The 27,216-nt window shown below is 42.7% G+C and overlaps 1 protein-coding gene across 3 annotated transcripts in view; it reads right to left on the reverse strand.

The window, feature by feature from the left end:
• FARS2 (phenylalanyl-tRNA synthetase 2, mitochondrial) overlaps window positions 1-27,216 on the reverse strand; it is a 204,330-nt gene that overhangs the window by 12,512 nt on the left and 164,602 nt on the right. Inside the window, exon 8 of one of the 3 annotated variants that reach the window (XM_081918265.1) lies at window positions 11,581-11,856. The exons of the other annotated variants lie outside the window; for them this stretch is intronic. Coding sequence (XP_081774391.1) covers window positions 11,811-11,856 — 46 coding nt within the window. The 3' untranslated portion in view covers window positions 11,581-11,810. Of the gene's footprint in view, window positions 1-11,580; window positions 11,857-27,216 lie in introns of those variants that run through there. 3 annotated transcript variants of the gene reach the window in all.

Raw genomic sequence — 27,216 nt, forward strand, 5'->3', positions numbered from 1 at the left:
GCTGTGTATTTTTGAAGTCATACTTTAAATGACTGGTGTACAGCCTGCTCTATAAAACAGTTAAGCCAGGCTCCTTGGAATTAAGCCTGCCTAGTCCTGTTGAAGTCAGAATATCCTTAAAGATTTAATTTGGGGCATTTAATAAGTAAACCCATGGTAGTTCCTAAAACCTCAAATAAAGGTGTGCACTTATTTATCTGAAGATCATTTAACTCTGTACAACAATTTGTTCCCTTCCCGTGCCACCTCACTCCCCCCACCCTGGCTCAAAATGAGCATCATGTCCAGTGACAGCACTGAAAATTCTGGTTTCCAGAGTGGAATTACTTCTTTAGAACTGGACTCCAGTTAAGAGGGGCCAAAACTACCTGCACCTCTCTAGGGAAGTCCCCCTTGCATTCACTTACAGAGAAGCAGAGACCATTCGTTTAGCACTTCTTAGTGGGAGGAAGGAACACACTGCTTTCATCTGTTGAAACTAGGATATAGAACCATCAAATTGTAGAGTTGGAAGGGACCACAAGGGTCATCTAGTCCAACCCCCTGCAATGCAGGAATCTTTTGCACAACATGGAGCGCAAACCCATGGCCCTGAGATTCGGAGTCTCATGTTGTACCAACTGAGCTTGCTGCAGTCGTGGAACCCTGGTTCCAGCAAGTTGTCCTGACTTTAAAAGAAACACAGAGAAGAAGAAGAGTTGGGATTTGATAACCCATTTCATCACTCCCCGAAGGAGTCTCAAGGCGGCTAACATTTTCCTTTCCCTTCCTCCCCCACAACAAACACTCTGTGAGGTGAGTGGGGCTGAGAGACTTCAGAGAAGTGTGACTAGCCCAAGGTCACCCAGCAGCTGCATGTGGAGGAGCGGAGACTCGAACCCAGTTCACCAGATTACGAGACTACCGCTCTTAACCACTACACCACACAGGCTACACAATAAGCAGTGCTTTTCCGCCCAAGAAAAAATAAGTTCCTAAACTCACCATGAAGTTGGTACAGTAAGTTGCTAGGCAACTCGGGGCAGCCTTAAACAGATGCCTATTAGACAACAGCTGTGTTCACCACCTGCAAAGGTGCTAAAATCTACAGCAAGCTGTCTCCCTAGCTAGTTTTGGGTGGGGGGGTCGCCCTTGGTTTTGATATTGGTCAAATAACTGCACCCGTACTTCTCTTAGATTCAGGCAAGTGGCTATGGCAGCTCCAAGGGGCCTTCACATAAACACATGTGTGTGTGGCCTGTCTGGAAAGCTTAAAACCTGCTGCTCCTACATGGGAGATGGATTGAAGAAAAAGAAATACGAATTGGCCCTGCCCTGTAGCTTGAACAAATGTGGCTAGGAGGGACTAGGAGCTAGGTGGAGTCATAGATCTAAAGAAAAGTGTAGACTCGCACATGCTGGCCAGCTTCCCTTTTGACTTGTAATGTTCATTTTGGGCTTCTCAGAAGTGCGTAAAGGCAAGGAGTGGGCAGGAGGAGCACCAGCCCGCAATGGTGCCCGCCTGAGAGGTGCCAGAACTGCGCTCCAGCTGAAAAAAAGCACTGCACGTAAGCATATATTAGTCACTTTGCGCTAGGTTGACAAGTGCTTGGCCAAGACAGTGGCCAAGTGTCCTGGCTCCAAACAATGTCCAAACAGAGGAAATGTGTGGGAGCAGAAGGGAGGAATAACACAGATTTTCCATGGATTGGCAGGAAACTGTAGGTATAACTGTAGCGTATTGTCACTAAGCACCACTTTTGCCGGGTGAAAGATTGTAATAGAGTTGCCAGACCAACTCAACCTTGGGATGTAAGCTGGGCCATTGCCTTGAAATGAATTATGTCGGTGGTGGTGGATTTCTAATTTAAGTTCTCTTTATATTAAGCTTGGAACTCATTTGCAGGCACAGTTTGAATGGGAAAGTGTCCTAAGAGGTGAAAGATCAGTGATTTATATCGAGTGTCTGGTGTTCTGCTTCTCCAGCCGTTTTGTGGCTCAGTGGAAGTGTCAGAACAGATATGCCTTTTCAAAGAACCTTATTTGCGGTGCATCTACTCCATCCTCTCCTCATCAGCGCTAAACTTTTAAGTCTCATAAGTCAAAATCTCAAGAATTATTTAATTAAATTGTAAATATAATGGGCATTCCATTGTCACACGCTTTTTAATATAAATTATTTTTATTTTGTCCTCAAAAATCATACCAGGCCCCGCTTAGCTTTGCAAATGTGCTAGTAGTTTCACTGCTCCTGGTAGCCTTCCAGCTCATTAGTTTGTTTATTCCAAGGAAATGAACTGTAATATTTAAAAAATGTGATGCTTTCCCCCCCAAAAAACATGTTTTGTAGTTTTCCAGTTTCTACGTTCTCATTGGGGAACAATATATCTTTGTCAAAATACCAGCTTGTTCCCATAATCTCTGCAAGGCCCCTCCTAGATGCAAAACAGAGACATAGTCACGAGTAGTTCACACTGCGCTTTGTAAGCTTAGATTTCTTGTAAATGCCAGAGGAGCTGAGTAGATGAAAGTTCATTCCTATATGTAATTTCGTTTTTCCGAAAATCTTTGAAAGTAGGATTTGAAAGAGTTGAGAACATAAAGAGCCTCATTTAGCTGAGCCACACAAAATGCTTTTTGTGTGCATGTGCCCATCTGTTTAGTACAGCTATCTAGTCTAGCCTTTCTGAACCCTGATGCCCTTCGGATGTTTTGGAGTTCATCTTCCATCAGTCCCAGCTAGCACGGCTAGTGGTCAGGGATGGTGAAGTCCAACACATCTGGAGGGCCCCAGGTTGAGGAAGGCTGATCTACTTTGTCTTAGCTGGATAGCTCAGTTGGCTAGCGTGTGGTGGTGATAACGCCAAGGTTGCAGGTTCGATCACCAGATGGGACAGCTGCATATTCTTGCATCACAGGAGGTTGGACTAGGTCTCTTCCAACTCTACAGTTCTATGATCCAGTTAAGTTCCCTTTTCTTCACAAGGATGGGTATGGGTTCCCTTTTCTTCACAAGGATGATGCATAAAGGTGAGAGGGCAAGATTTCATAGATTTTTACTTAGAAATCAATTTGCAGAACTTTTGTTCCTCACAAAGAACTCTTGTGAACTAGAACTTTTGCATGCGCTTGCCACCAGAAGTTGACCCAATCAAATACATAACTTTGCTTACATTGAGTGTCATTGGGTTCTTTCTTTCTTTCTTTCTTTCTTTCTTTCTTTCTTTCTTTCTTTCTTTCTTTCTGGACTGGGGCCTTATCAAGGCCACTAATCAGTTGAAAGCTGTTGAAACAGCTGGAATTCGGTTTTCTAGGGCAAAAGTTTCACCTTGTTTTCCCCAAAATCAAAGATGAAACTTGCAATCCATGAATATGAGTGTTGTTTGTGCTTCCTTCTAATCTCAGTATACTGAGGGCTGTCACATGTTAAGCTCTTGCTGCTGCATGATATAAAGGCATTACAATTTTACATGGATGTATTCATGTTATAAATAGTGGTGGTGACACATTTTGTGATTGTGGGGATTCAGAATACAAATGCCCTCGGTTTGGGAGTTTATGACAAGCTGAGTGCAAACTCACCCTGAAGGTTGGACTTGACTAGGTTTGTAGTCATTGTCAACCTTTTCCTAGGGAGCCTTGACTGCTCCTGTTTTCCTGCCACTTTCCCAAGAGTAAGCTGGCTTGGAAGTGCGAAGAAGGCATTGACAGAGTTGAGTGTCTCTTTGATCCGTTTAACATGGCAAGCAGAAACTTGTGCAGAATCTTAGCAGAAACTTTGGGGCGCCTGGGGCACTCAGGGAAAATCCTTGCTCAGGGGAAATGCATGAGTTCTCTCCTTCCATATGTCTCTTCTCATGCAATTATAGTGGTCACATGGGCTCTTAAAAGTTCAAAACAGCCCTAAGATTAGCATTTAAAATCAAAAGTGTTGTGGGTTGGGTTTTTTTTTATTCTACTGAATCTCTCTTCCTCCTTCTGTCACCTTCTGCTTTCCCCCTAATCTTTTGATAATTTAAAATTGCTTAGAATTTAACCCGTTTGAACAAGATTGTTCCGTTCACTCTGCTAATTATGGCTTCTCCCATGGGCAACATTAATTCCCTGCACAGAGGAGAATTCTTCAGCTCATTCAGAGATCAGTGGAGATGGGCTTCTGTAAATGCTACCTATGAAGTTGGGCTGGAAGTCAGTCACTCATAAGCAGCCTGTAAAGTTGTGTTCAGGATTGCGGTCTTAGTGTCTGATCTGTGAGCTACAATACCAGCAAATGTGAGTGCAGGCTCGGGCAGGGACTACTGCAATGGTACACTGCAACCCTAGGACCTTCTGATACCTGCAGCTGCGTGTGTTGTCTGTTCCACACAATGTAGGAGTTCGGCCTTCTGGGTTGTGGAACTGAACCTCCCCTTGAATATTAGACAGGTTAGTGGCAGGATTGGAGTTTGTTTATTCCAAGGAAATGAACTGTAATATTTAAAAAATGTGGTGCTTTCCCCCAAAACAACATGTTTTGTAGTTTTCCAGTTTCTGTGTTCTCATTGGGGAACAATATATCTTTGTCAAAATACCAGCTTGTTCCCATAATCTCTGCAAGGCCCCTCTTAGATGCAAAACAGAGACATAGTCACGAGTAGTTCACACTGCCCTTTGTAAGCTTAGATTTCTTGTAAGTGTCAGAGGAGCTGAGTAGATGAAAGTTCATTCCTAAATGCAAATCAGGATCCAGGGGGCCAGAGGCAGTAGGGGGAAAAGAGCTTGAGGAAAAAGAAGGTTAGTGGCAGGATTGGAGTTGGCTTCTGTCCACTATATGACTTGAGATGGTTAATATTGGGGAAGATGCTCTTTTTGGTATTTGAATTGAGATTAAGAGTCTCACGCTCTGTCAACTGAGCTATACCTTGGATGGTCATTGTTTCTCTATCCATCTCCTGGACCAGGGGCCAGCTTCCCTGGATTGGGGACTTAACCCAAGGGGAGCAGACCCTTGGCTGCTAAAATGGGATGTGTCCTTTGCCTAATAGTCTCTGCGCATCTGCAAAGTACCTCTGCATCACTACTGATCAGCAGAAACCAAGGCATTCGTGTATTGACATTACTAAGAAATGCTCCAATGCTTCAGAACCTACGCAGACATAAAGCACACAGAAAGCTAATTAACAGGTGGGCAAAAGATTTAAACGTAAAGCAAGGCAGTTTCTAATTTGCATCTATTCAACCCGCATCCCCATACAGCACATCCCAAACTCCCAAACACAACCCACATGTGTATGTATTTATTTGCTCATATTCCTTTTTTGAGTTTTGGACATCCATTCTAGTTTCATCTTAGTCCTGGGATGGGGAACCTATGGCCCTCAGAATGCTTTTGGACTCCGACTCAAATCAGGCTCATGTAGCATGGCCAACATTCAGGATGATGGGAGTTGCGGTCCAACAGGATAGGGTGGGCCACAGGCCATCTCTGCCTCAGCATAAAGAAGTAAATCCCAGAATCTTGCTTCAAAGTAACTGAAGAACATCTACCGTACTCCCATGTGCTGCTGCCCATGCACTAAAGTTATGTTCCCAGAAGCTTCTCTGGTATCTGCTTCCACTAGCTGAGGTGAGGCTGGTAATAGCTGGAAGGATGTATGTTTTTGCCTATGGCACCCCATTTATGGAAGCCACTCTTTGGGGAAACTCACCTGTCACCTATGCTAATGTCTTTTCACTACCAGGCACTTTTCACTACCAATGTCTTTTTTATTTTCCCAGGCTCTCACCACCTGATCTGACTGTTTTATCCTGCTGTTTTATTTATTACTATTGTTCTATTGTTGTTTTTTACAATTGTGCTGTTGTTATCACCCTTTATTGGGTGATTATTTATTGAAGCGTAGTATACAAATTGTGGGGCTAAAACAGATTATTGCTATCTGCATTCGTACTACTAGGCTGTCCATTAAAAGATGAAGTGTTGACATCTCTATGACACAAATGGTATAGATGGGGGAAATCATAGTGTTATTAATGTCTTGCCATGTTTACTATTCCCTGGGGCCCTGTTAAAAGTGTATTTGTTCTGCTTGCTTCTGTTTCTTCATGTTCACTTAAAAAAAAGTTTTTAGCATCTGTCCTTGAGTCTCCTCATCTCACACTGTCATCTTTTTCAGAATTTGAATTCCTTCTCTCTACACCTGCTGATCTGTGAATTTACTCTTAATTCAAATACTGCACCTTCATCTTTCGTTTTAGTTATCCTCGTAGTACAGACGGAATCTTCAAATGTTTTGTAATCAAAGATTGGTGCAGGTATTCAGCAATGGCAGGGACATGTCTATATGCATAGGATTCCTACTGAATATGGATTATGCACAGGCAAACTATAGGGATGGCAAGGAAATAAATCCATGCTGTGCTGCACAGTAATGCTGGCTATATATTATTTCTCAGGTTTACCCAGAGATAATGTTAATGTATTTTCTGATTTTCCTCTCTCTCTCTCCCCCCATACGCATAATTTAATAACTAACTCAGTGACTGTAAATGAAAAACTGGCATAGAGTTTGCAAACAAATCTGGCGTACACAGGAGGCACATTAAGGACTAATTTTCTTCTTTAGAATTTTAACATGCACAAAAGCACAAACTCGTAAAAAGCAACATGGCAATGCAACATCAGTAACGTTCTGCAGGCGTGCACAATGCAAATAAAAATCAATAAAAGACAACTGAATAATGCTAATTAAAGCGTGATTTAATCAGCTAGCAGTTCTGAAATTTCAAACAATAAGAAACAGCGCTGCACCAGAGCAAAACATGACAAGTAAAGATCCCGTCTCTGCTTTAAGATGATATACTTGCTAAAAGTATTTGCTAAAGCTACAAGCTGATACGACTGGTGCCTCTACAGAAGCCCTGGTTGATCTGTACCTGGATGGCCCAGGCTGTTGACAGTTGCCTTCTCCTGCTTGATAAAGCCTGCCCGGCTTCTTGGTACACACCAGAGCTGGGTACAATGAAATGAGCTGAGAAATGGCTTTAACCCAAGTGGAGGAAAACTCCAAACGAAAGCCTCTGGACTCTAGTGGTGCTCACTACTGAGACTTCTTGGTGGCAGGGAAAGCGGAGCAGACGTATTTTGCTGTTTTCATGGCATTCTCACTAGGCAGTTCTGAGATTTTTCTGGATAGCCTGAGGCCTTTCACATTCTGGCCTAAAGGAGAGGGAAGATTTAGCGGTGACTTGTGAATCATTTTGAGGATAAAATCACTTGCATCTGCTGGGACTGGGACTCTACTACTACAGCAGGCAAACCTCAGGAGGTATCTAGAGCACCATCTAGTCTTGTTTTGTGGGAGGAATTTCTACTAGTACGGCATGAGTATGTGGACAAGGCACTTAGATAATTGCAGGTGACTACATGAGAAGAGAAGACTCCCAGGAAAAGTCCCTGGTGTTGGGAAAGATTGAGGGCACAAGAAGGAGGGGACGACAGAGAATGAGATGGTTTGGACAGTGTTCTCGAAGCTACCAGCATGAGTTTGACCAAACTGCGGGAGGCAGTGGAGGACAGGAGTGCCTGGCGTGCTCTGGTCCATGGGATCAAGAAGAGTCGGACTCGACTAAACGACAAAACAACAACATGTGCTCTGGATCCTTGCTCCAAGTTATGGGTGACTACAACTAGCAAGGAGGGTACTGCTGGGCAGGGAAGTGAGTAATGCCTTTTTATGAGAGGGAGTGGTCCCTGCATGCCTAAAGACAGCAGTGGTAAGAAATCCTCCCTGGATTTTAATAATAATAATAATAATAATAATAATAATAATAATAATAATAATAATATTGTCCAGTCGCAAATTTTCCATCCTGAATAAAGTTCCTGGGAAGGCACAATAGCCAGCTCTGTGGTATTTCATCTTGATAAGTCCCTTTGAGGCTTTTTGTTTTGTATAAAGCAGCTAACAAATGTAATATATCAATCAATCAATTATAACAATGACAATCTCCACCCCCCCGTCCGGTAAAGAATTGAAATTGGTATGTTAGAGCCATTGCTGATTACGTTTGTACTGTCTGTCACATTTTCTTATCCATTACAGTGGTACCTTGGGTTGCGAACTTAATTCGTTCCGGAGGTCCATTCTTAACCCAAAACCATTCTTAACCTGAGGTACCACTTTAGCTAATGGGGCATCCTGCTGCCGCCACACCACCGGCACGCAATTCTCATCCTGGGGCAAATTTCTCAACCCAGGGTACTACTTCTGGGTTAGCGGAGTTTGTAACCCGAAGTGTTTGTAACCTGAAGCGTTTGTAACCCGAGGTACCATTGTACTGTCGTTGCAGGATTTTACAGAGCTTCAAAAATGTGATTGTATTTTATCTTATTTGTTGTTAGCTGCCGTCGCCAACACTGGACAGAAACAGAAGGTATAAACTAGAGGTGTGAATCAACTGTGTGTGCAGCCCAAATTATGAGGCACCTAGGGGCGATTCAGGAAAGGTTTGCACATGGCCAAGTCATACTGCGTTGTTAACATGGTATCCTGAGTCAGACCAGGAATTCTGTAAAGGCCAGAGTCATTCTGTGGACTCGGGTACCTGAGATCTGCTGCATTTTGCCATTTCAAAAAAAGTGACCAGATTTTTTTAAAAAAGCAAACACAAACAGGATAGGAAAATTCCCTGAGTTCAAGTGGGGAGGGGAGGCGGGGAAGAGGCAGGGCTCATTGATTTTGAGGGACAGGTCTAGATTTTAATCACAATGGATTAGTTTCCTAAGGCACTCCAATCATAGTGTGATTTGGGGGCGAGGGAACGTTTTCCACATGGCTGCTGTTATTCTGAAAGCATGGTGTTTAGAAGAGGAGGAGGAGGAGGAGGAGGAGGAGGAGGAGGCAGACCATCAGATTTAATGGGTCCGACTCGATCCTGAATGGCAAGTCAAATCAGGAAGTCAGTGAGAGGGTAACAAATCAGATCACTTGCTTCGCAATGAAAAAGACGCAAGGCAAGTCTTGTGGCTGGATCACATTCATCTATCCACCCACCCACCCACCCACCCACCCACCCATAAATAAATAAATAACCAACCAACCTCTGTTTGACTTGGGATGAAAGTGGGAGAAAAGAAGTGTACACCACAAGTATCAATGGCTTAGAGATGTGGTGGCCATCTGTGGATAAAAGGGATCTTTCCATTCTGATATGTAGCCTTCCCACAACCCAAGGCAATGCACACCTTGGGCTGAAAAAGGTTCCCTACCAAACCCACCGCTGCCTTCTTATACCATAAAAGGGTAAAGGGACCCCTGACCATTAGGTCCAGTCGTGGCCAACTCTGGGGTTGCGGCGCTCATCTCGCTTTATTGGCCAAAGGAGCCGGCGTACAGCTTCTGGGTCATGTGGCCAGCATGACTAAGCCGCTTCTGGCGAACCAGAGCAGCGCACGGAAACACTGTTTACCTTCCCACCGGAGCAGTACCTATTTATCTACTTGCACTTTGACGTGCTTTCAAACTGCTAGGTTGGCAGGAGCAGGGATCGAGCAACAGGAGCTCACCCGTCGTGGGGATTCAAACTGCCGACCTTCTGATCGGTAAGTCCTAGGCTCTGTGGTTTAACCCACAGTGCCACCCGCGTCCCTCTTATACCATACCAGTGTATAATTACTGGATTCTTACAAAGCAGAATGCTTTCATTCCCCTCTTCTGTTGCTGCTAAGGCCTCTGGCAGGCTTGTAGTGTTGCCTTGAATTATTTCCTTTCCTGTCTCTGAAGTTGTGCCCTTCTTCAAAACTCCAGCTGTTATCTGAAGGAGCAGCGTGCAATTGCCCTATCGATCTCCACCGCAGAATGTGTGCTAGAAGCTACCTCACTAGAGATACATTTGCTTTGCTGGTTGGCATTTCCCTGTTGCACAGCTAGGAGCTTTCCTCTCTCCCCTGGATATCTCTTCCCTCAAAGGAACACAGTGTGCTGCTGGAGATGCGTGAGATCCTAACAGGCAGTAGTCCCACTAAGAGGAAGGTAATGTCCCACACCAGTCTGCTCAGGATCAAAACGTCTTGTCTCATATCAGCTGCGCTTCTGAGAACAGATTCTTCTTCTCCAAATCAATTTTAAAAGTATCATTTGGCATCACTCCACGTGATGGAAGCCGAAAGATATCCCTGGGGGGGGGGGATAATTTTTTTCCCTTTATTTCCCCCCCAAAAAACTAGGTGCGCCTTATGGGACGGTGCGTCCTATAGGGCGAAAAATACGGTATATTATTATTCCAGTTTGATCTTCCTATTATTTTTTTCTTGACTTGTGACTTCATTAACACATTTCTAAATAAAAACAGGGCACAGAGTTTGGAGAACGTACTGGAGAGGGCAACTAGAATTATGATGGATGATTAAGCATCTTTCACATGAAGAAAAGGTTGAGGAATTCAGACATGTTAGTTTTTAAAAAGATGAAAACTAAAAAAGAGAGTGAGAGACATAACAGAGATTTATAAAATGATGAAAGCCATGGAAAAAGCTAATAGAAATTTATTCTTTCTCAAAACTCTAAGGACAGATGAAACAACTTAAAAAAAAGAAGCAGCCCTTTTTCACACAAGCCATACATATTCAGATTGTGGAATTCACGGCTAAACTGGTGTCTAAAAAGAATAGATGAGAAGAAAGAAAGAAAGAAAGAAAGAAAGAAAGAAAGAAAGAAAGAAAGAAAGAAAGAAAGAAAGAAAGAACATGTGTGACCATAAGACAGTATGCCAGATCACTGAAGGTCAGACGTGGCTTAGTCATATTTTATCTGTATGCTTCTCCTAGTTAGAGCACCTTGCTGTTCATAGACTAGGCAGGTCACTGCTTGACCCAGTAAGGATACTGTCAGGGAACTGCCATTGGAGAGTCAGGTGGTGGAAGGACTCAAGGAGGCTAGGAGAGCCTCGGATGCGGAGGAAGGAACCAGTAGGGGGAGAGGGAGAGTTCCTGCAGAAACACTATCGGAGGAAGGGCTCCAAGACGTTTCCAGTGAGAATAGCGGGGAGGGCTCAGGGACCTCCGCTGGGGACGCCCACTCCGCGGAGGAAGCTGTCACAGAGAGAATCTAGAAGAGTCTCTGTCAAAGAACTCTTATGTTGGAGTAAATTCCGGAAACGCCCACTGACGGATTCTGCCAGCGATTGAGGTAGCCACGCGTCCATGGCTCCTCGGACTGGGAAAGTTTAAGAACTGATGGTAAAGCTTGGAGGCTTTAAACGCTTACGCACAAGCAGCCCCCCTTTCCCATTACAGATACTACACTTGATCTTAGCCAAAAGGCCGAGAAGCGATACTGTGACCCAGTAAAGATAGCTCTTACTAGGAAAGAAGAAAGCAAACATTAAAGATTTTAAAATGCTGGCAAAACCCCTGAGTTTTGGAGCCTCTCTGCATGCTTCGCTTCCCATGCAGTTTTTATCTGGCTTCTGTTTATTTCCTTATTTCTCGACTACTGTGTTACAGTAGTCCATTTTGCTGGGTTCCACCTCTGCAGCAGCTATGCCCAAGGGGCAGGTAAAACCATCCTCTTGTATTGTTTGTATATCCATTTTTATAGTGTGCAAAGCTCTTTGTGATCCTTCAGGTTGAAAGACGCTATAAAAGTGTCATTTATTTTTTTATTATTATCTTTATCACTATGGAATATGATAGAAGGGCTGCTCGGAAAGTACAATGAACAGGATACTGTGCACCTCTCAGACAGATGTGGTGCATGGCAAATCATCTAATACACTGGTGAACAAGCTACAATGCCCTTATATGTTTGTTTGTTTGTTTGTTTGTTTGTTTGTTTGGTTGGTTGGTTGGTTCAGTTTATTTGCTGGGAATATCCGTTTGTCAGGCGGGTGGCATCCCTACTGGGGAGAAACACAGTTATGCATGGTGATCAAAATGTAGTCATTCGGTTTGCTTGTGGGAGCCAGGTTCAGAAACATTCTAGGTCCGTTCCCTGCAAATTTGCATTTCTTTCTTTAAAGATAAACCTTTTCTTTAAAGAGACATATTGTATGGGCAAGGTATTCTAACCAGCTGTTTAAAAAGCTCCTAGCTGTCCTTGTCAAGGAATGAGGAGGCACTGGTGTAACTAACAAGAATCTGGTAAACTGAGACGGTTTGTAAGTTGTTATTAAAATGTTGATTTTATTAACAAATAATAATAATATAAAACAGGGTTGGGAAACCTCCAGACCACCGGCCTAATGAAGCCCAACAAGCAGCCCCATCTGGCCCATAAGGGCATTTCAGCCAAGCCACACCCACCTGCCCTGCAATTGATGCCAGGTGTGCGGCAGGGAGAAAGTTAGCTGAGCCAAAATGGACTTTCCAGGCACCATCAATCACCTTATTGTTGGTGCCTGCAAAGTGCTATGCACAGCCTTGCAGCCCAGGACATAACACTCTGAAAAACACTGCTGAACAGGGCCAACGATCATGGGGTCTTGTGAAGCCCAGTGCAAGGCGTTCAGCTGATTGATTGATTGATTGATTGATTGCATCTTGCGGAGTGCTACATACGGGAATGAAAAAGCTCTGACAATCAGCTGATTGTTGGTGCCTTGCAAGCCATATCTTTGCTTGCAATCTGATGCATTGTGATATCAGATTTCCTCCGAAGCAAACCCACTAAAGTTAATGTGCCTATGTCGGCCATGTCCGTTAATTTCAATGGGTCTACTCTGAGCACAACTAACATTGGATGCAACCACCTGTTTCCAAACTAAATATCTATGCTCTGAGCTGCAGTTTGCACAGGCACACAAGTTCTGATACATGAGACTGCACTGAGGCCACACAGATTATTTTTTGGCTATCCAAACCGACTGGTAAAAGGGTCAGCAGGGAGCCAGTCCACTGTCCCTGAGACCTTGTGAAAGGGCTGGACTATATTTTTTTTTTTGGGGGGGATGAACGAATTCCTATGCCCCACAAATAACCCAGAGATGCATTTTAAATAAAAGGACAGCATGTAAAAACATGCTGATTCCTGGACTGTCCGCGGGCTGGATTTAGAAAGCGATTGGACCGGATCCGGCCCCCAGGCCTTAGTTTGCCTACCCGTGGAAAGCTATCTGCTGCCATTGACAGCTCTGAGCTATGTCACGTGGCATGCACCTCTGAGAAGAAACAGTTTAGGACACACTTATTTTAGTACCTTACATGACAGTACCTGTATCCCAATGACATTGGAATCTCTCTGTAAGGAAATATTATTTGAAGGATGCATTATCCTAAGTAGCCTCTCCTGGGCTAACCTTTTATACACAGTGGTGGGTGCTGTCAGGTGTCTTTACAAGTCCAGACATAAAACTAAAAGAGAACAATGATGGCTGGGTGGGAGTGCTTGACATTCTTCCGATGTGAAATGCACAGCCCTCGGCTGCCAACTGGCTTGATATCTGCTCTGCAGCTCGTTGCAGAAATGAAACAACAGCTATCTTTAGGATAGTCAGAAGGGATGGGCGTAATAAAGCTGTGCTTAGTACTTCTCTGTGTTTTACAGCGTTGAGCACTGCACAAACATTAACTAATTAGCAAAGCATTTCACAATGCCCGTGAGAGACAGGTCAGTAGCAATTTATTGAGTCAGACAGGCTAATGCAGGAGAGCTGATTTGCTCTGAAAAGTGTCTAAAAAACCTGGCACAGTGGGTGTGTTGTTTTCAGAACCAGATGTTTAAAATAAAATGTTCTTCATTTGCAAGTCAAAATAAAACAACAATAATAGTAATAATCCACTGCACCCTGTGAATCCTAAATATTAACCCTGGGCATAGAAAGTCATTTGTGTTCGCTTCTAAAGAATAATTATGAGCAATAAAGGTTATGATAGGGCAGATTATGACCTCATTTGTAGTCATGCAGTTCCCTTTATATGTGCTCCTTTTTTCAGCCAAGAAATTGCTATGGCTTCAATGGGAACTGCAGGGCATTCTGAATTCCTTACTGCTAAACCACATTTTATTCTCAATCCTAATTGGTCCCCTTTCTAGCACGCCTCCTTCATTACTGCCCGATGGGCCTGTTTCTCCAGAGGCAAGAATTTCCCGTCTGACCCAATCAATTAAAAACAAAAGAATCCATACCACCAAAATGTCTTTCTGGAGAGCATCCCAAATACTTGTCTGGTCCTAAAATCCTACAGATGCAGGCAATTCACACCTGGCCAAAACCCCATTCCCATCAAATCTTCATTGTACACAAGCTATTAATGCTTTATGGCAATGCCTCTCAGGCTTGATAAGACATTCCAGAAATTTCAAGCCTCTGTCCAAGATACTGGGACATTATTGAGAGAGAAAAAGAGAATCATAGAATTGTAGAGTTGGAAAGCACCCCCAAGCGTAATCCAGTCCAGCCCCCTGAAATGAAGGAACCTCAACTAAAGCATCCATGACAGATGGCCATCCAACATCTGCTTAAAAACCTCCAAGGGAGGAGAGGGAGGCTGTTCCACTATCAAACACCTTTTACCATCAGAAAGCCCTTCCTGATATTTAGTCAGAATTGCCTTTCTTTTAACTCGAATCCATTCATTTGAGTCTTGGCCTCCGGAACAAGCTTGCTCCATCTTCCATGTAATAGCCCTTTAGATGTTTGAAGATGGCTATCATATATCCCAGAGGTCAGCAAGCTTTTTCAGCAGGGGGCCGGTCCACTGTCCCTCAGACCTTGTGGGGGGCCGGACTATATTTTGAGAAAAATAGAAACGAATTCCTATGCCCCACAAATAAGCCAGAGATGCCTTTTAAATAATGGCACACATTTCCCTCAGGTAAAAACACCAGGCAGGCCCCACAAATAACCCAGAGATGCATTTTAAATAAAAGGACACATTCTACTCATGTAAAAACATGCTGATTCCCGGACCATCTGCGGGCCGGATTGAGAAAACGATTTGGCCAGATCCGGCCCCCGGACCTTAGTTTGCCTACCCATGAAATATTCTCTCAACCAGGGTTTGTTTCTCTGTTGACGAAAACAACCAGAGAAAGCAGAGATAAAAGCTGGCTCTCCCTGCTGCTCTGAGGCCCCTCCTTTCTCGTCCTACAGAGAAGGGTCTCATGGGAACGAGATGTACAGCACCTTTTTTAGGTTTCTAAAACCTATGGGAGCATTGATCCTTCCAGGCCTCTTATCTCCCTGTGATCCTCCATTCCCATGATGACTAGAATACCCCCTAGAAGGAGAAAGCAAGACCTAGACATCTTGTTTATGTGAATATCCTCTTTGGTCCTGGCTCCCTTTTAAATTTCATATATGTGTTTGGAACAGCTGACTAGGTGGCATGGAGCTGGTCTCTTCTTGCTCACAGTGGAAGGGATCCTGCTGCAGGGAATCTGCAAAAGTGTTTAGTCCATGTAATCCCCACCCCAGAGTTCTTGCTTCCAGGGCCACTTGGCCCCATGACCTCTGCCATATGGGGGTGGGTGGGATGGCGGAAGTGCCACAACACGCAGGCAGAATGTCATTGGTATAGAAAGGAGCACCAGCCATAGCGTACTTCTATAATAAATTACATAATGGTTTATTTATGAAATCATGTAACAATGACAAATATTTCTCTGTTTTAGGTATGGTACCAAAATGGAACTGCTAACTAAGCTAAAAACCTAGTGAAACTTTAGAATGGAAGTTATAATTAATTAATTACTTAATTACTACTACTACTATTAATTAATTAAATGCACATCCCACCAGGCTGTTATATATACAAGTGATGCAATATCTTAAAAACAGTTCCAACCTATATGCAGACCGGGAAAGATTTCAACTTAAAAGGCTTGTTGGAAGAGGAAGGTCTTCAGTATTCGCTGAAAAGGCAACAGGGACGTCTCCTTTCTAATATTTAACAGGAGGGAATTCCAAATGGTAGGAGCTACAACACTAAAGGCACGATCCCTTTATTGTGCAGAAAAGACCTCCTGATGAGATGGTATCTTTAGGAAACCCACACCTGAAAAGCACAGTGATATCAGGTATCCTGGTCTAGTGATGTGAGGTGAGAATATTCTCTGCTAGAAAATTCTCCTGGAGAATATTCTCCACAAACTGTAAATTCTAATGGAAGAACCAGTTTTACAACCCACATTTAAAAAATCTAGTAAATAATAAGTCAAGCTGTGATATTGCCAGTGTAAGTAATGAATTTTTTTTTTAATCCAGTTAAATTACTGGGCATTGTGTTATTCACCATTGAGAGTTCTGAAATATGAGCTACAGAAAACCTTTTTCTTTTTTAAGTTTTAAAAATGCTATTCATTTAATTTGATGAACATTTGAATTCATATGTATTTCAGCTATATGTAATAAGTCTTTTTCTCTATTTTGGTATGACCTTATTCTTAGCAATTCTGTACCCTTGGCCATACAGTGTGATTTTTTTGTTTTTTGCAGGTTTTTTTTGTTTTTTACAGAATGTAGCTTTAATGCTTTATACACTTAAAGTACCTAGGCCTATACAATTATGTGTAACAACATGTGAGGTGGCCTTGATTTAAATAGTTAACGTTTCTATATTTTTATTTAGTGCCAGTAATCGTTTTTTGCAGTGCCATTCAATGGTACAAGGTGCCATTTACCAGAGATTGACATACTGAAATATATTATCATATAATGATAATATATTTAATGTTAATGGCTTTTTTATATGTATGCATATAGTTTTGTTTATCAAGCTGTGTTTTAGTCACCAAAACAGTTATTAGGTGTTAGAGCTATGAGAAACACATAGCCTATTACTGACTTTACTTGTATCAAACCTTAGCATGCCAATTGTATTTTTTGACTTGTCCTATAACATGTACATGTTCTAATGGAAGAATAAAATATGATTTGACTGAGTTTCCTTATACCAAACTTTAACATGACAATTACTGGTGCCATCACCTTAGAATGGTTTAACTTTAACTATAAAATACGTTTTACTTTTTAATTTGATATTCTCCTATTATAAATGAAAATTCTCTAATATTCTCATTAATCGAGAATATTCTCCAAAAGATTATTCTCGAGAATTTAACATCACTATCCTAGTCCCCTGCTGCACAGGGCTTTTATACACCAAAACCAGCATACTGAAGAAGAGTTTGGATTTGATATCCCGCTTTATCACTACCCGAAGGCGACTCAAAGTGGCTAACAATCTCCTTTCCCTTCCTCCCCCACAACAAACACTCTGTGAGGTGAGTGGGGCTGAGAGATTTCTGAGAAGTGTGACTAGCCCAGGGTCACCCAGCAGCTGCACATGGAGGAGCGGAGACGCGAACCTGGTTCACCAGATTACGAGTCCACCGCTCTTAACCACTACACCACACTGGCTCCCAGTTGCTAATTGGCAGTCAGTACAATTTTATCATCATCAACGTATCCTGCCCCAGTGAGCAGTCAAGCTTCTGCTATTTGTCCTTTCTCTGGGCACATTGGCTTAGAAAAAAGGCCAACTTATTTCGGACGAACTTATTTCCAAGAAAGCACAGGTCTCATTGTTACAGCCACTGTGGTGAATTTGCCTCTTGTTGGGTAGGGAACATCATTTTGAGCTACTGCCCTCGCAAGCAGACCTGAAACCAGCTCCAGCCATGGCTTGAAGTGTGGAGAGCTCAGCACTGGAGTTCTTCGTCTCAGGGCCAAACCTGGGAAACGTGTGAAATGGGATTAAAGCACACTGCCACAAAGCACCTTGCCTTTCATGACAGTCCTATCTCCACTTGCTTAAAATAATGCTGGAGGACCAGGGCAAACGGCACAGCATCCAACCATAACTCTGTTTTTACAATGTCACCAATGGCCCAACTGTGATTGCAGAAAAAGCAGTGTGCGTCTACACCAAATCATATCAATTGCCCTGACACAGAATGCCCTCCAGGCTGCCCCTTATGATATTGTGTTAAACCCTTCTGGCTCATTGGAGTCCTAAGGCTCTATTTCTGGCAGTCACGCACAGCAGCATTTTTAGCAGATTTTTGTCCTATTTCCCCCAAACTTTTGATATCTTCCATTCTTGAAAGAAGGGGGGGAATGAAGAGGGGGGGAAATAAAAGGAGGTTCAGGTATGTTCCTATGATGAATCAGCCAGAAATGCAGGCCAGGTCAATTCAACCGTATTACACACAGCTTTGCCAATGTTCTGGTTCTGCTGCCCACATAGCTCCATTGTTTTCTGGCACGCCAGACCAGGCTGCTGTGAAAATCATTCTGATAATGCCAAAGAAGAATATATTATAAATTCAAATGGTGAGCTACCAGCAGGAGGTAGGAAAAGAAAGAAAAAGAGAACCGGGCTGTGAAGCGTTTGATGTCTTGGACTGTGTTTTTACAAGGTTTTACTGCAATATAAACAGATTTGGCATGATAATTGATACAAGGATGAGAAGAGCAGGAAAATATGCAAAAAGCTCTTAGGGGAAGCACTTAGACACAGCGACCCTTTTGCCGATTTACACAGGGACCATTCTCATAAGAGAATGCGTGGCGGCTGTTTAGGAGCGGTTTGTGGTTGTATTCGAGTCCTGAACCATCACTTCTACATAGGGAGCTCACATGCAGCCAAGAAGGTTTTTGTGATGGTCAATGGCACTTTTTCAAGTTGCTGCCATGGCAGAAATCACTCCATCCATCCATTCTGAGAAATTCACACACAAAGGACTTGATTCATACTGCATATGGATCATGGTAATGTCATATCCTCCAACATTTCTTTGATGAAAACAGGGACGTCCTATTCAACAACAACAACAACTGTTGTTGTTCCCCCCTTTTGATTGGGTTGCCCCAGCCACTCTGACCAGCTTCCAGCATATATGAAAACATAACAAAACATTAAACATTAAAAGAAAAACTTCCCAATACAATGCTGCTTTCAGATGCCTTGGGGGTAGAATAACTTTATACCCTCCAACATTTCTCTGATGAAAATAGGGATGTCCTAAGGAAAAACAGGACATTGCAGGATCAAATCAGAAACCGGGACGGCTTCTGTAAATGTGAGACTGCCCCTGGAAAATAGGAACACTTAGAGGGTATGTACTTTCTGAACCAGCTCTCTCACTCACTTTATTCCAAGAAATTAGGAACAGTCCAAGCGACACAATATTTTTATTTCATCTCATCACATCTCATAAAAAGATAGCTACATGATCAACCTTCACCTTGTGATGAAATATCTGAGTTGAAGTCCTAGCTTAGGCATTGGCGGGATGGGGTGGGGGCAAGGTTATAGGCAAAAGAAGGGAGAAGAGGAAGAACAAAGCAACAACAACAACTGGTTAACATCTAAAAATCTCAAAGCAGTGTGCAAGAGAATAAAAGGCAAATGTCACTGTAATTGGTAAGATGCAATAAAATTCATGACCCACAGCTCCTCTAGAATGGCTTGAGTGAAGTGTTCAGCATTTATTGAAAACACAAAATTCTTGGCACATTCTTTTTTGGGGGGGGGTTCACGTATCACTTCTCTCCCACCCAATGCCACCTTGCAGAAGAGAAGTGGCAGCTGAGGTTTTAAGATATGAGGTGGAATCTAAATGTGTAGTTCTGGCCTCAAGGTTACTCAGAGAGACAGAGTAATTTCCCCAAAGCCAATCTCTGCCAGCTTTATGGCCAAGCAGGAAATTGAATTGAGGCCTCCACGCACTGAACTACATTGGCTCTCTTTTAAGTTCTAAGATGCATAAATACTCCTAAATGTTGTCCTCTGAAGTAAATGTTTACCTCAGAGTCTTCACCCTTTTGGTATGGTTGGACTTCTGTGGAAGAAAAAAACCCACACCAGTAAAAAATTACACTATCAGTTGTGTGTGTTAGGAACAGTCAATTCCAGCCCTAGCAGCAAAAAGGTAGAACTAAAGGAATAGCATTACTTGTCAACATTAATGAGGAAAACGATGGCAGGGCTTAGGAGAGGAGATGAAAAAAATCACACAATCTGAACAAGTACCAATGGAGTCCACTTCAAATGCGTAAAATACCCCAAACACCAACATTGTGCCTGCTAAGTTTCAGGTCAAAATGGTTTTATTTCAGGGGGCCCTTGCTATCTTAACATTTTCCACTGTTCACTTCTTCAGAAAGTTATGGATTCACCTTCATTAGAGGTTTTTAAGAAGGGGTTGGGTGGCCATTTGTCATGGATGCTTTAGTTGAGATTCCTGCATTGCCGGGAGCTGGACCAGATGACCCCCGCGGTCCCTTCCAACTCTACAGTTCTGATTCTATTATTCTATTATTTTATTCTCTGTTGTTTAAATCTAGGCTTTAGATGTCGTTATTTGCATTTTTATGTTTCCCACAGGGAATAACAATATAACATTCAGTGAAACTATGCGGTGAAACTATATATGGCAAAGGACAACCTACCAGTGAAAATGGCAAGTGTCTCACATTCTTCATTTCCATCACAATGTCATACCAGATCATTCATTTCCCCAGAGCTGCTCCCAGTCCTTAAGCTGCCGCTAGTGGGAGGTATGGGCAAAATGGGCCAAATTATGTCATTTCAGTGTTTCAAATGTGTGCATTCTGAGAGCTGCGTTTCTGTTTATTTAAAAAAAGTAAGGAAAGCAGAAGATGTGTTTGTTTAAAAACACATCAATAAATAAAGCAGCCAGGACTTTGGTGGCAAAGGGGTGGAAGGAAGAAGGAGTCCCTACAATTACTGATTGGCTTAACAAGCTACAAGAATTTGCTGAAATTGCACAGCTGACAAATAGCCTGAAAGGCAACTCAAAACAAGAAATTATGGAAAAGTGGGATAGATATATGTTCAAAAATACAGTAAAGATTCACTATCTATGCAAGCATTCGATTGACGTTGGAGAGAGACTGAGTTGAGAAACAAAACCAAGGGTACATATTGATATAGGAATGTATTAGATAAAATGTAAAGAAATATGCAATAATAATAGTACATTCATTCGTAAAAAAAGGAATATACAACAGGATATACAGGAATTCCAAAGTGTTAGTATATATATGAGTTTGGAGTAAGTTTGGAATAGCTTTTTATTTTGGGTTGTTTTTTCTTTTCTTTATGTATATAAAGTATACATACAGGTTGAAAATTACAGTATAATAAGTTTTGTGATGTAATATGACAATGTCTGATGATGTAACATAAGAACTTTAATAAATAAATAATGAATGAATGAATAAAGCATGTTCCTAAGAACACAGGAGAATAGCCCTGCAAGGACAGATGTGCAGTTCAGCATCTGGTTTCCCAAAGTTACCAATCTATAGGAAGCACACATGCAGAATGCAGAGACCCTCTCCTACTTTTGTTCCCTGCAACTGCTATTAAGAGACATGCTGCCTCTACTCCTAAGGTAGCATATAATATTGGTGCCTATCAGAATCGATAGGGTAGATACGTGAGAGAAGATGACCATCACATCAAACTGCTTCCCAACCAAGTTATCAACTTCCCAGTGGCATGTGAAAACAGAACAGTGGGCAGGGTGGTTTATTTGGCCGGATCCAGCAAGGAGGGGAATTTATTTCCAGCGGCAGAATGCAAATAATCTTACTCAATATGTATGTGTGCGCACGTGTAGATAGGTAAAATATCGTGCGCACACACCAAGGCAACGCATTTCGCTGTGCTATATATCTTCATCTATGCTCCCTGTGCTCAGAGAAGTAAAACGACATGTTTTCTAGAGCAGGGATAAATTAGAACCGCTGTGGGCGTGATCAGAATAGCACTCTCTCTCTACCCCCACCCCCCAGCAAGTCTCCTCAGAAACTACTAAAGAGTTATCTGTATTTATTTCACAAAAGTCTGCACCTGGCGTAACAGTACTTTGACAGCAGAAACAAAGCCCCATTAAAACCTGACACACTATTATTAAAACGCACTTCACAGAACACACTGAAAACTATCACAAACTAGTGTTGCATTAAGGTTAGGCAAGGCGATGGTCTTAAAAAAAAATCCTAGTGGGCATATGTTCTTCTTAGGTTTCTTTTATATTGTGATTATGAACCAGCTGGTGTTGACAGCTTCTCCTCAATAAAAAAAAACCTGGTAGGAAGTTTTACCCCCTTACCTATCTCTGTGCTTTCACATGTTTACAGAACACATATATAGAACAAACTGGCTGTGAAGTATTTGAAGAATATATTCGCAATAGGAATTTGTGAGAAGTGAGACCATACAAGCTGCCATCATATACCCACACACCTGGGAGAAGGACCCACTGTCAGGCGGCAGGGGAACCAACGCCCACGCCAGGTTGCCAAGAACAGATAAGACAAGGAAAAGTCCTTGCCATCTGCTTTTTTATTTAATATTTACAGAGGGGAGAGGCTTGGGAATGGAGCCTCTTGGAATAATGGCGTCGTCCTGAGTAAATCTCCCCTCCCCTTCTCCCTCATTCATCATCTCTTCTGTGAGTGGCACTGAGACCTTTGCTTTCCTACTTTTAAGGCTTGTCGGGTTCTGGAAGATGGTGGGTCTGGAATAGTGATAATGTGTCACTAACTAGTGATAATGTGTCAGCCAGCTGCTGCTCCGGCTCTGCCTCCTCCTCCTCTCCCATTATTTCCCAACTTTCCCCCCTCATCTTCTTCTGAGCTGTGACCTCCCTCAAACCCCTGTTGTAATTCTGAACTGTCTTCTTCTTCTCTGGAAGGGTCAGGTCTCCACCATTCCTCCTCTGCCCAGTCCCTGACACCCACTGAATCCCACAAATCATTATTAATACAATACAATACAATACAATACAATACAATACAATGTAATGTAATGTAAAGTAAAGGTAAAGGGACCCCTGACCATTAGGTCCAGTCGTGACCGACTCTGGGGTTGTGGCGCTCATCTCACTTTATTTGCCGAGGGAGCCGGCGTACAGCTTCCGGGTCATGTGGCCAGCATGACTAAGCCGCTTCTGGCAAACCAGAGCAGCACACGGAAACACTGTTTACCTTCCCACCAGAGCGGTACTTATTTATCTACTTGCACTTTGACGTGCTTTTGAACTTGGCAGGAGCAGGGACCGAGCAATGGGAGCTCACCCCGTCGCGGGGATTCGAACCGCTGACCTTCTGATCTTCAAGTTCTAGGCTCTGTGGTTTAACCCACAGCGCCACCCTTGTCCCATAATATAATATAATATAATATAATAATATAATATAATATAATATAATATAATATAATATAATATAATATAATATAATAAATATAATATAATAATAGTTATAATTATATACTGCCCTTCATTCAAAGATCACAGGGCTATTTGCAACATAAGTACTTCTAAGTAGACATGCACAGGATTGTGCTGTTGGATGTTTTAGCAGGGAAAGAAGAATTTTATATTAGCCATATGCCTACTTCTTCCTCAACAAAACAAAGACTGCAGACCTATACCTATTTAAATAATGCAATTAAAGTTACTTTCACACACCTGGCACCGGAGTGTTTAAATAGGATAGGGAGGAGTCTATCCTACTGTTTTTAACGCTGCGGCCCTTTAAATGATAGCTCAGTTGTGCAAGATCCACTTTTCCATACAAGATGGAATACAGCTTGTTTTCTCCTGCTCCGGAGGGTAGGACTTGAACCAACGGCTTCAAGTTACAAGAAAGGAGATTCCGACTAAACGTCAGGAAGAACTTTCTGACAGTAAGACCTGTTCGACAGTGAAACGGTTTCCCTCAGGATGTTGTAGGCCCTGCTTCCTTGGAGGTTTTTAAGCAGAGGTTGGATGGTCATCTGTCATGGATGCTTGAGTTGAGATACCTGCACCTCAGGGGGTTGGACTACATGACCCTTGGGGTCCCCTCCAACTCTACAATTCTATGTATAATCAAACATGGATCAGACCTAAAATCCATCTCTTCCAGCATTTTTCCCCACAGTGGCCACCAAGTGTCTCTGGGAAACCCACAAGCAAGACATGAAGGAAAGAGCTCTTTCTCCCTCTTACTCTCTGGCAACCAGCACTGAGAGATAAAGCACCCCTGAAGCTGGAAATAGCATATAGACACCATGATGAATAGCCACTGAGAGCTTTATGTGTCTGGTCCTCTTTTAATGCTTTCTTTTTTAAAACAATCCAGTACGGTGTCTTGCGGCAGCTAACCCTGCGCACTGTTGTGTGAAAAATTACTCACTTGCTACCATCCTGAATCAATCGGTATCGCTGGATGACCACTAGGCACTACTATTACGAGAATAGAAGGGGGGGAACCTCCACTTTTCTCAAAGCATGTATGATTTTATGAACCTCCATAATGCTCTCTCTTACCTGCCCTTTTCACATTTAAAAAGTGTTTCTCAAAGAGATCGTTCCGGCGTGTGCGTGCGTGTGTACACACAGCCCTCAAAGTGTGTCGTGACAAATTAACTTTCTGTAGGTGAAAGTGAATCAAGGTACGAGCCACCTTCACGTCTAAAGGAGGTTCAGCAAAATGTTTTTAAAGCTAATTTAATTGCTGAAACATATTACCCCCAAATGCTTGAGCTTGAAATGATTTGATTCCTTATGGACATTATTAAAACACACAGATCTATTGTACATTTCAGGGACATTCTGTCAAACATTAGAATTTACTCTGGAATTAGCCAGGGACTTGATGTTTGAAGTCTGCAAATGAATGTAAATCAAGTTCAGAATGAGTATATTAAAATGATGATTTAAAAGCACTTCAAAGGCTAATTGAAAGCTGATTAATCTAAATTTTGTTTCATGTCTTTTGCCTTTGTACACTGAAAGTTATGGTAACTTCCCTGCAATCAGTGCTCCAGGAAAAAAACCCACAGATATATTATACACACGAACATGCTTCTCTTTGCTAATTTTCAAGTTCAAAAGAAAGAAGCTAAACTTTATACACATAAAAAATAATGTGTGCTTTCACAGCATGCAACATTTGCAACCAAAAGGCCAGAATATATATTAATTTTTTTACTTCTGCGTGTATGTTTATGGGAAGTTGCCACAGATTTTGATGGGGGCTTTTGCATTTTCAGCCCCATTCTAAACAAGGAAAGAGATGTTGGCTCTACTGAAGGTTCATATATTTTTAAGAACCAATAGGTCAATATATAACCATGTTCTCTCTGAACCAGGGATGGCAAATCTGCTTCAAACCTTGGTTAAGATGTGAAACCTAACTGGTGTCAGGGCTTTCCACCCCCCCCCCCCCAGCCAGAACTCAGTTCCGGCACCTCTCAGGTGGGCACCATTGCCATTATAAGAGAACAAGGGAGGCATCCACGGTTATTTTTGGCACCTCTTCTAGAAAAAATAGCTCTGGTTAGTGTTAATTATGGTCAGCACTAGTGCAATAAACCATGGTTAAAACAAGTAAGGGGGAAGGGAAAGGAGGTAGGGAGCACATAAGCCTGTGGTCCACACCAAACCTCTTAAGCATGGTAGTTTAGCAGCATTACATATACACTAAAGGTAAAGGCACCCCTGCCCGTTCGGGCCAGTCTTGACAGACTCTAGGGTTGTGCGCTCATCTCACTCTAGAGGCTGGGAGCCAGCGCAGCACACCGAAATGCCATTTACCTTCCCGCTATAAAGCGGTACCTATTTATCTACTTGCACCTAAGGGTGCTTTCAAACTGCTAGGTGGGCAGGAGCTGGGACCGAACAACGGGAGCTCACCCCGCCGCGGGGATTCGAACCGCTGACCATGCGATCAGCAAGTCCTAGGCTCTGAGGTTTTACCCACAGCGCCACCCGCTCTGGCAAAGTTTAGCAGCATTACATATACACAAGGCTCCAATATAAGCTTTCTCTTCCTTCTATTTAAGTGATGGAAGATAGGCAAGTACTGATTACTTTCATTTATTACTCCTGAGGCTGCATCATTTTTCTTTCAGGACTAAACTGCGGCAGTCCTTTGCGCTTCAATGTGACCTGCATTAGAAAACTTATTATTCACTCCTATCCATAGTAAAAATAAACCCTGAAACTAAGGCAGCTAGTAGTTAATTTCAAAAACATATCCCGCATTATCAGAAAACTGTAGGGGCTTCACAGGTCATCTAGGCTAATTTCCTACTAAGAAGGAATGACTCCTACACTACCCATCCCTCCCAGGGGCTCATCTAGCCTCAGATTCAAATAACGCAGCAACAGGAGATTCTTCACAACTTCTCTAGTCTGATTCATCTACTAGCCAAATCATGCCTATCATTAGAAAAGCTTTCTTAATAGTCAACAAAGTGTTATGGCGCCCAAGCTTAAACCTATCATACAAATGTTAATCTGTCATACGGTTCCTCAAAGGCATTGGTGCACCTTGTTCTCTTCTCACGTTGGAGCAAATGAGGAAATCCTGTGTACGTGGGCATCACTTCCATAGCCATACTGAATGAATGCTACAGATAGGTAGCCGTGTTGGTCTGCCATAGTCGAAACAAAAAATATTCCTTCCAGTATAACCCTTTTCAAATACACATTAGAAAAATGAAGAAAAAAACCTACAACTTAAGAAAAATGAAATGGAGACTTGTCCATCATCATAGGTGTTATGTATTCAGTGGTCTGTGTTTGCCTGAGCTGAGGATCCTGAGCCCCTGTGTTCTGATTTGATACTTGATATCCAATCACAGAACATTTCAGGACTTGGGCCTCTGCCATTGGCCCTTAACCTCTTGAGTCATGATTCACAGCTTTCAAGTTTAGACAGCCAATCACATTGGAAGTGGGAGTGGCCCAGGCCTCCAGAAATGTATATAAGCAGTTGCTTGGCCCCTACTGCCCAGTTATGCTAGTTCAATAAAGGTTCTTGCTGTTGTCCCTGTGCCTCGTGGGAACCCACCTACACTTCAATAAGATAGTCCTACACCCTGTGGTCACAGGTTAGATCTGACCATAAATGGGTGGGCTCTGTAGGCCAGAGTCTCTTGCCTCTTGTCAGTAATGTTGACATAGGGAAGACACATGATGCTACTGTGTTCAGAGTCGCCCCTCTCCCATGAGACATCACTGGCTGCCACTTGAGAAAGTGGTGGGTAGCAAAATGTCATGCATGATTTTGTTGAACCACATATCTTCATTAACTAAATGGTACTGGGAGGTGCAGGGGGGGGGTGTGGACTGGTAGTGTTCATTATAACGCACAGTTTGGGCCTGAGACCCATTCATTTTCCGGAAAACCGAAGTAGCTTTCCAAAGTGAATTGCTTTAGCTCCGTTTCAGCCCAGGCTAGTCGGCAAAGGCGGAGGATAAATGAATCCCCAAAGCACTGCAAAACTTC

The sequence above is a fragment of the Podarcis melisellensis genome, assembly GCF_964234715.1.
Source record: "Podarcis melisellensis genome assembly, chromosome: 7".
Taxonomy (NCBI): Eukaryota; Metazoa; Chordata; class Lepidosauria; order Squamata; family Lacertidae; genus Podarcis; species Podarcis melisellensis.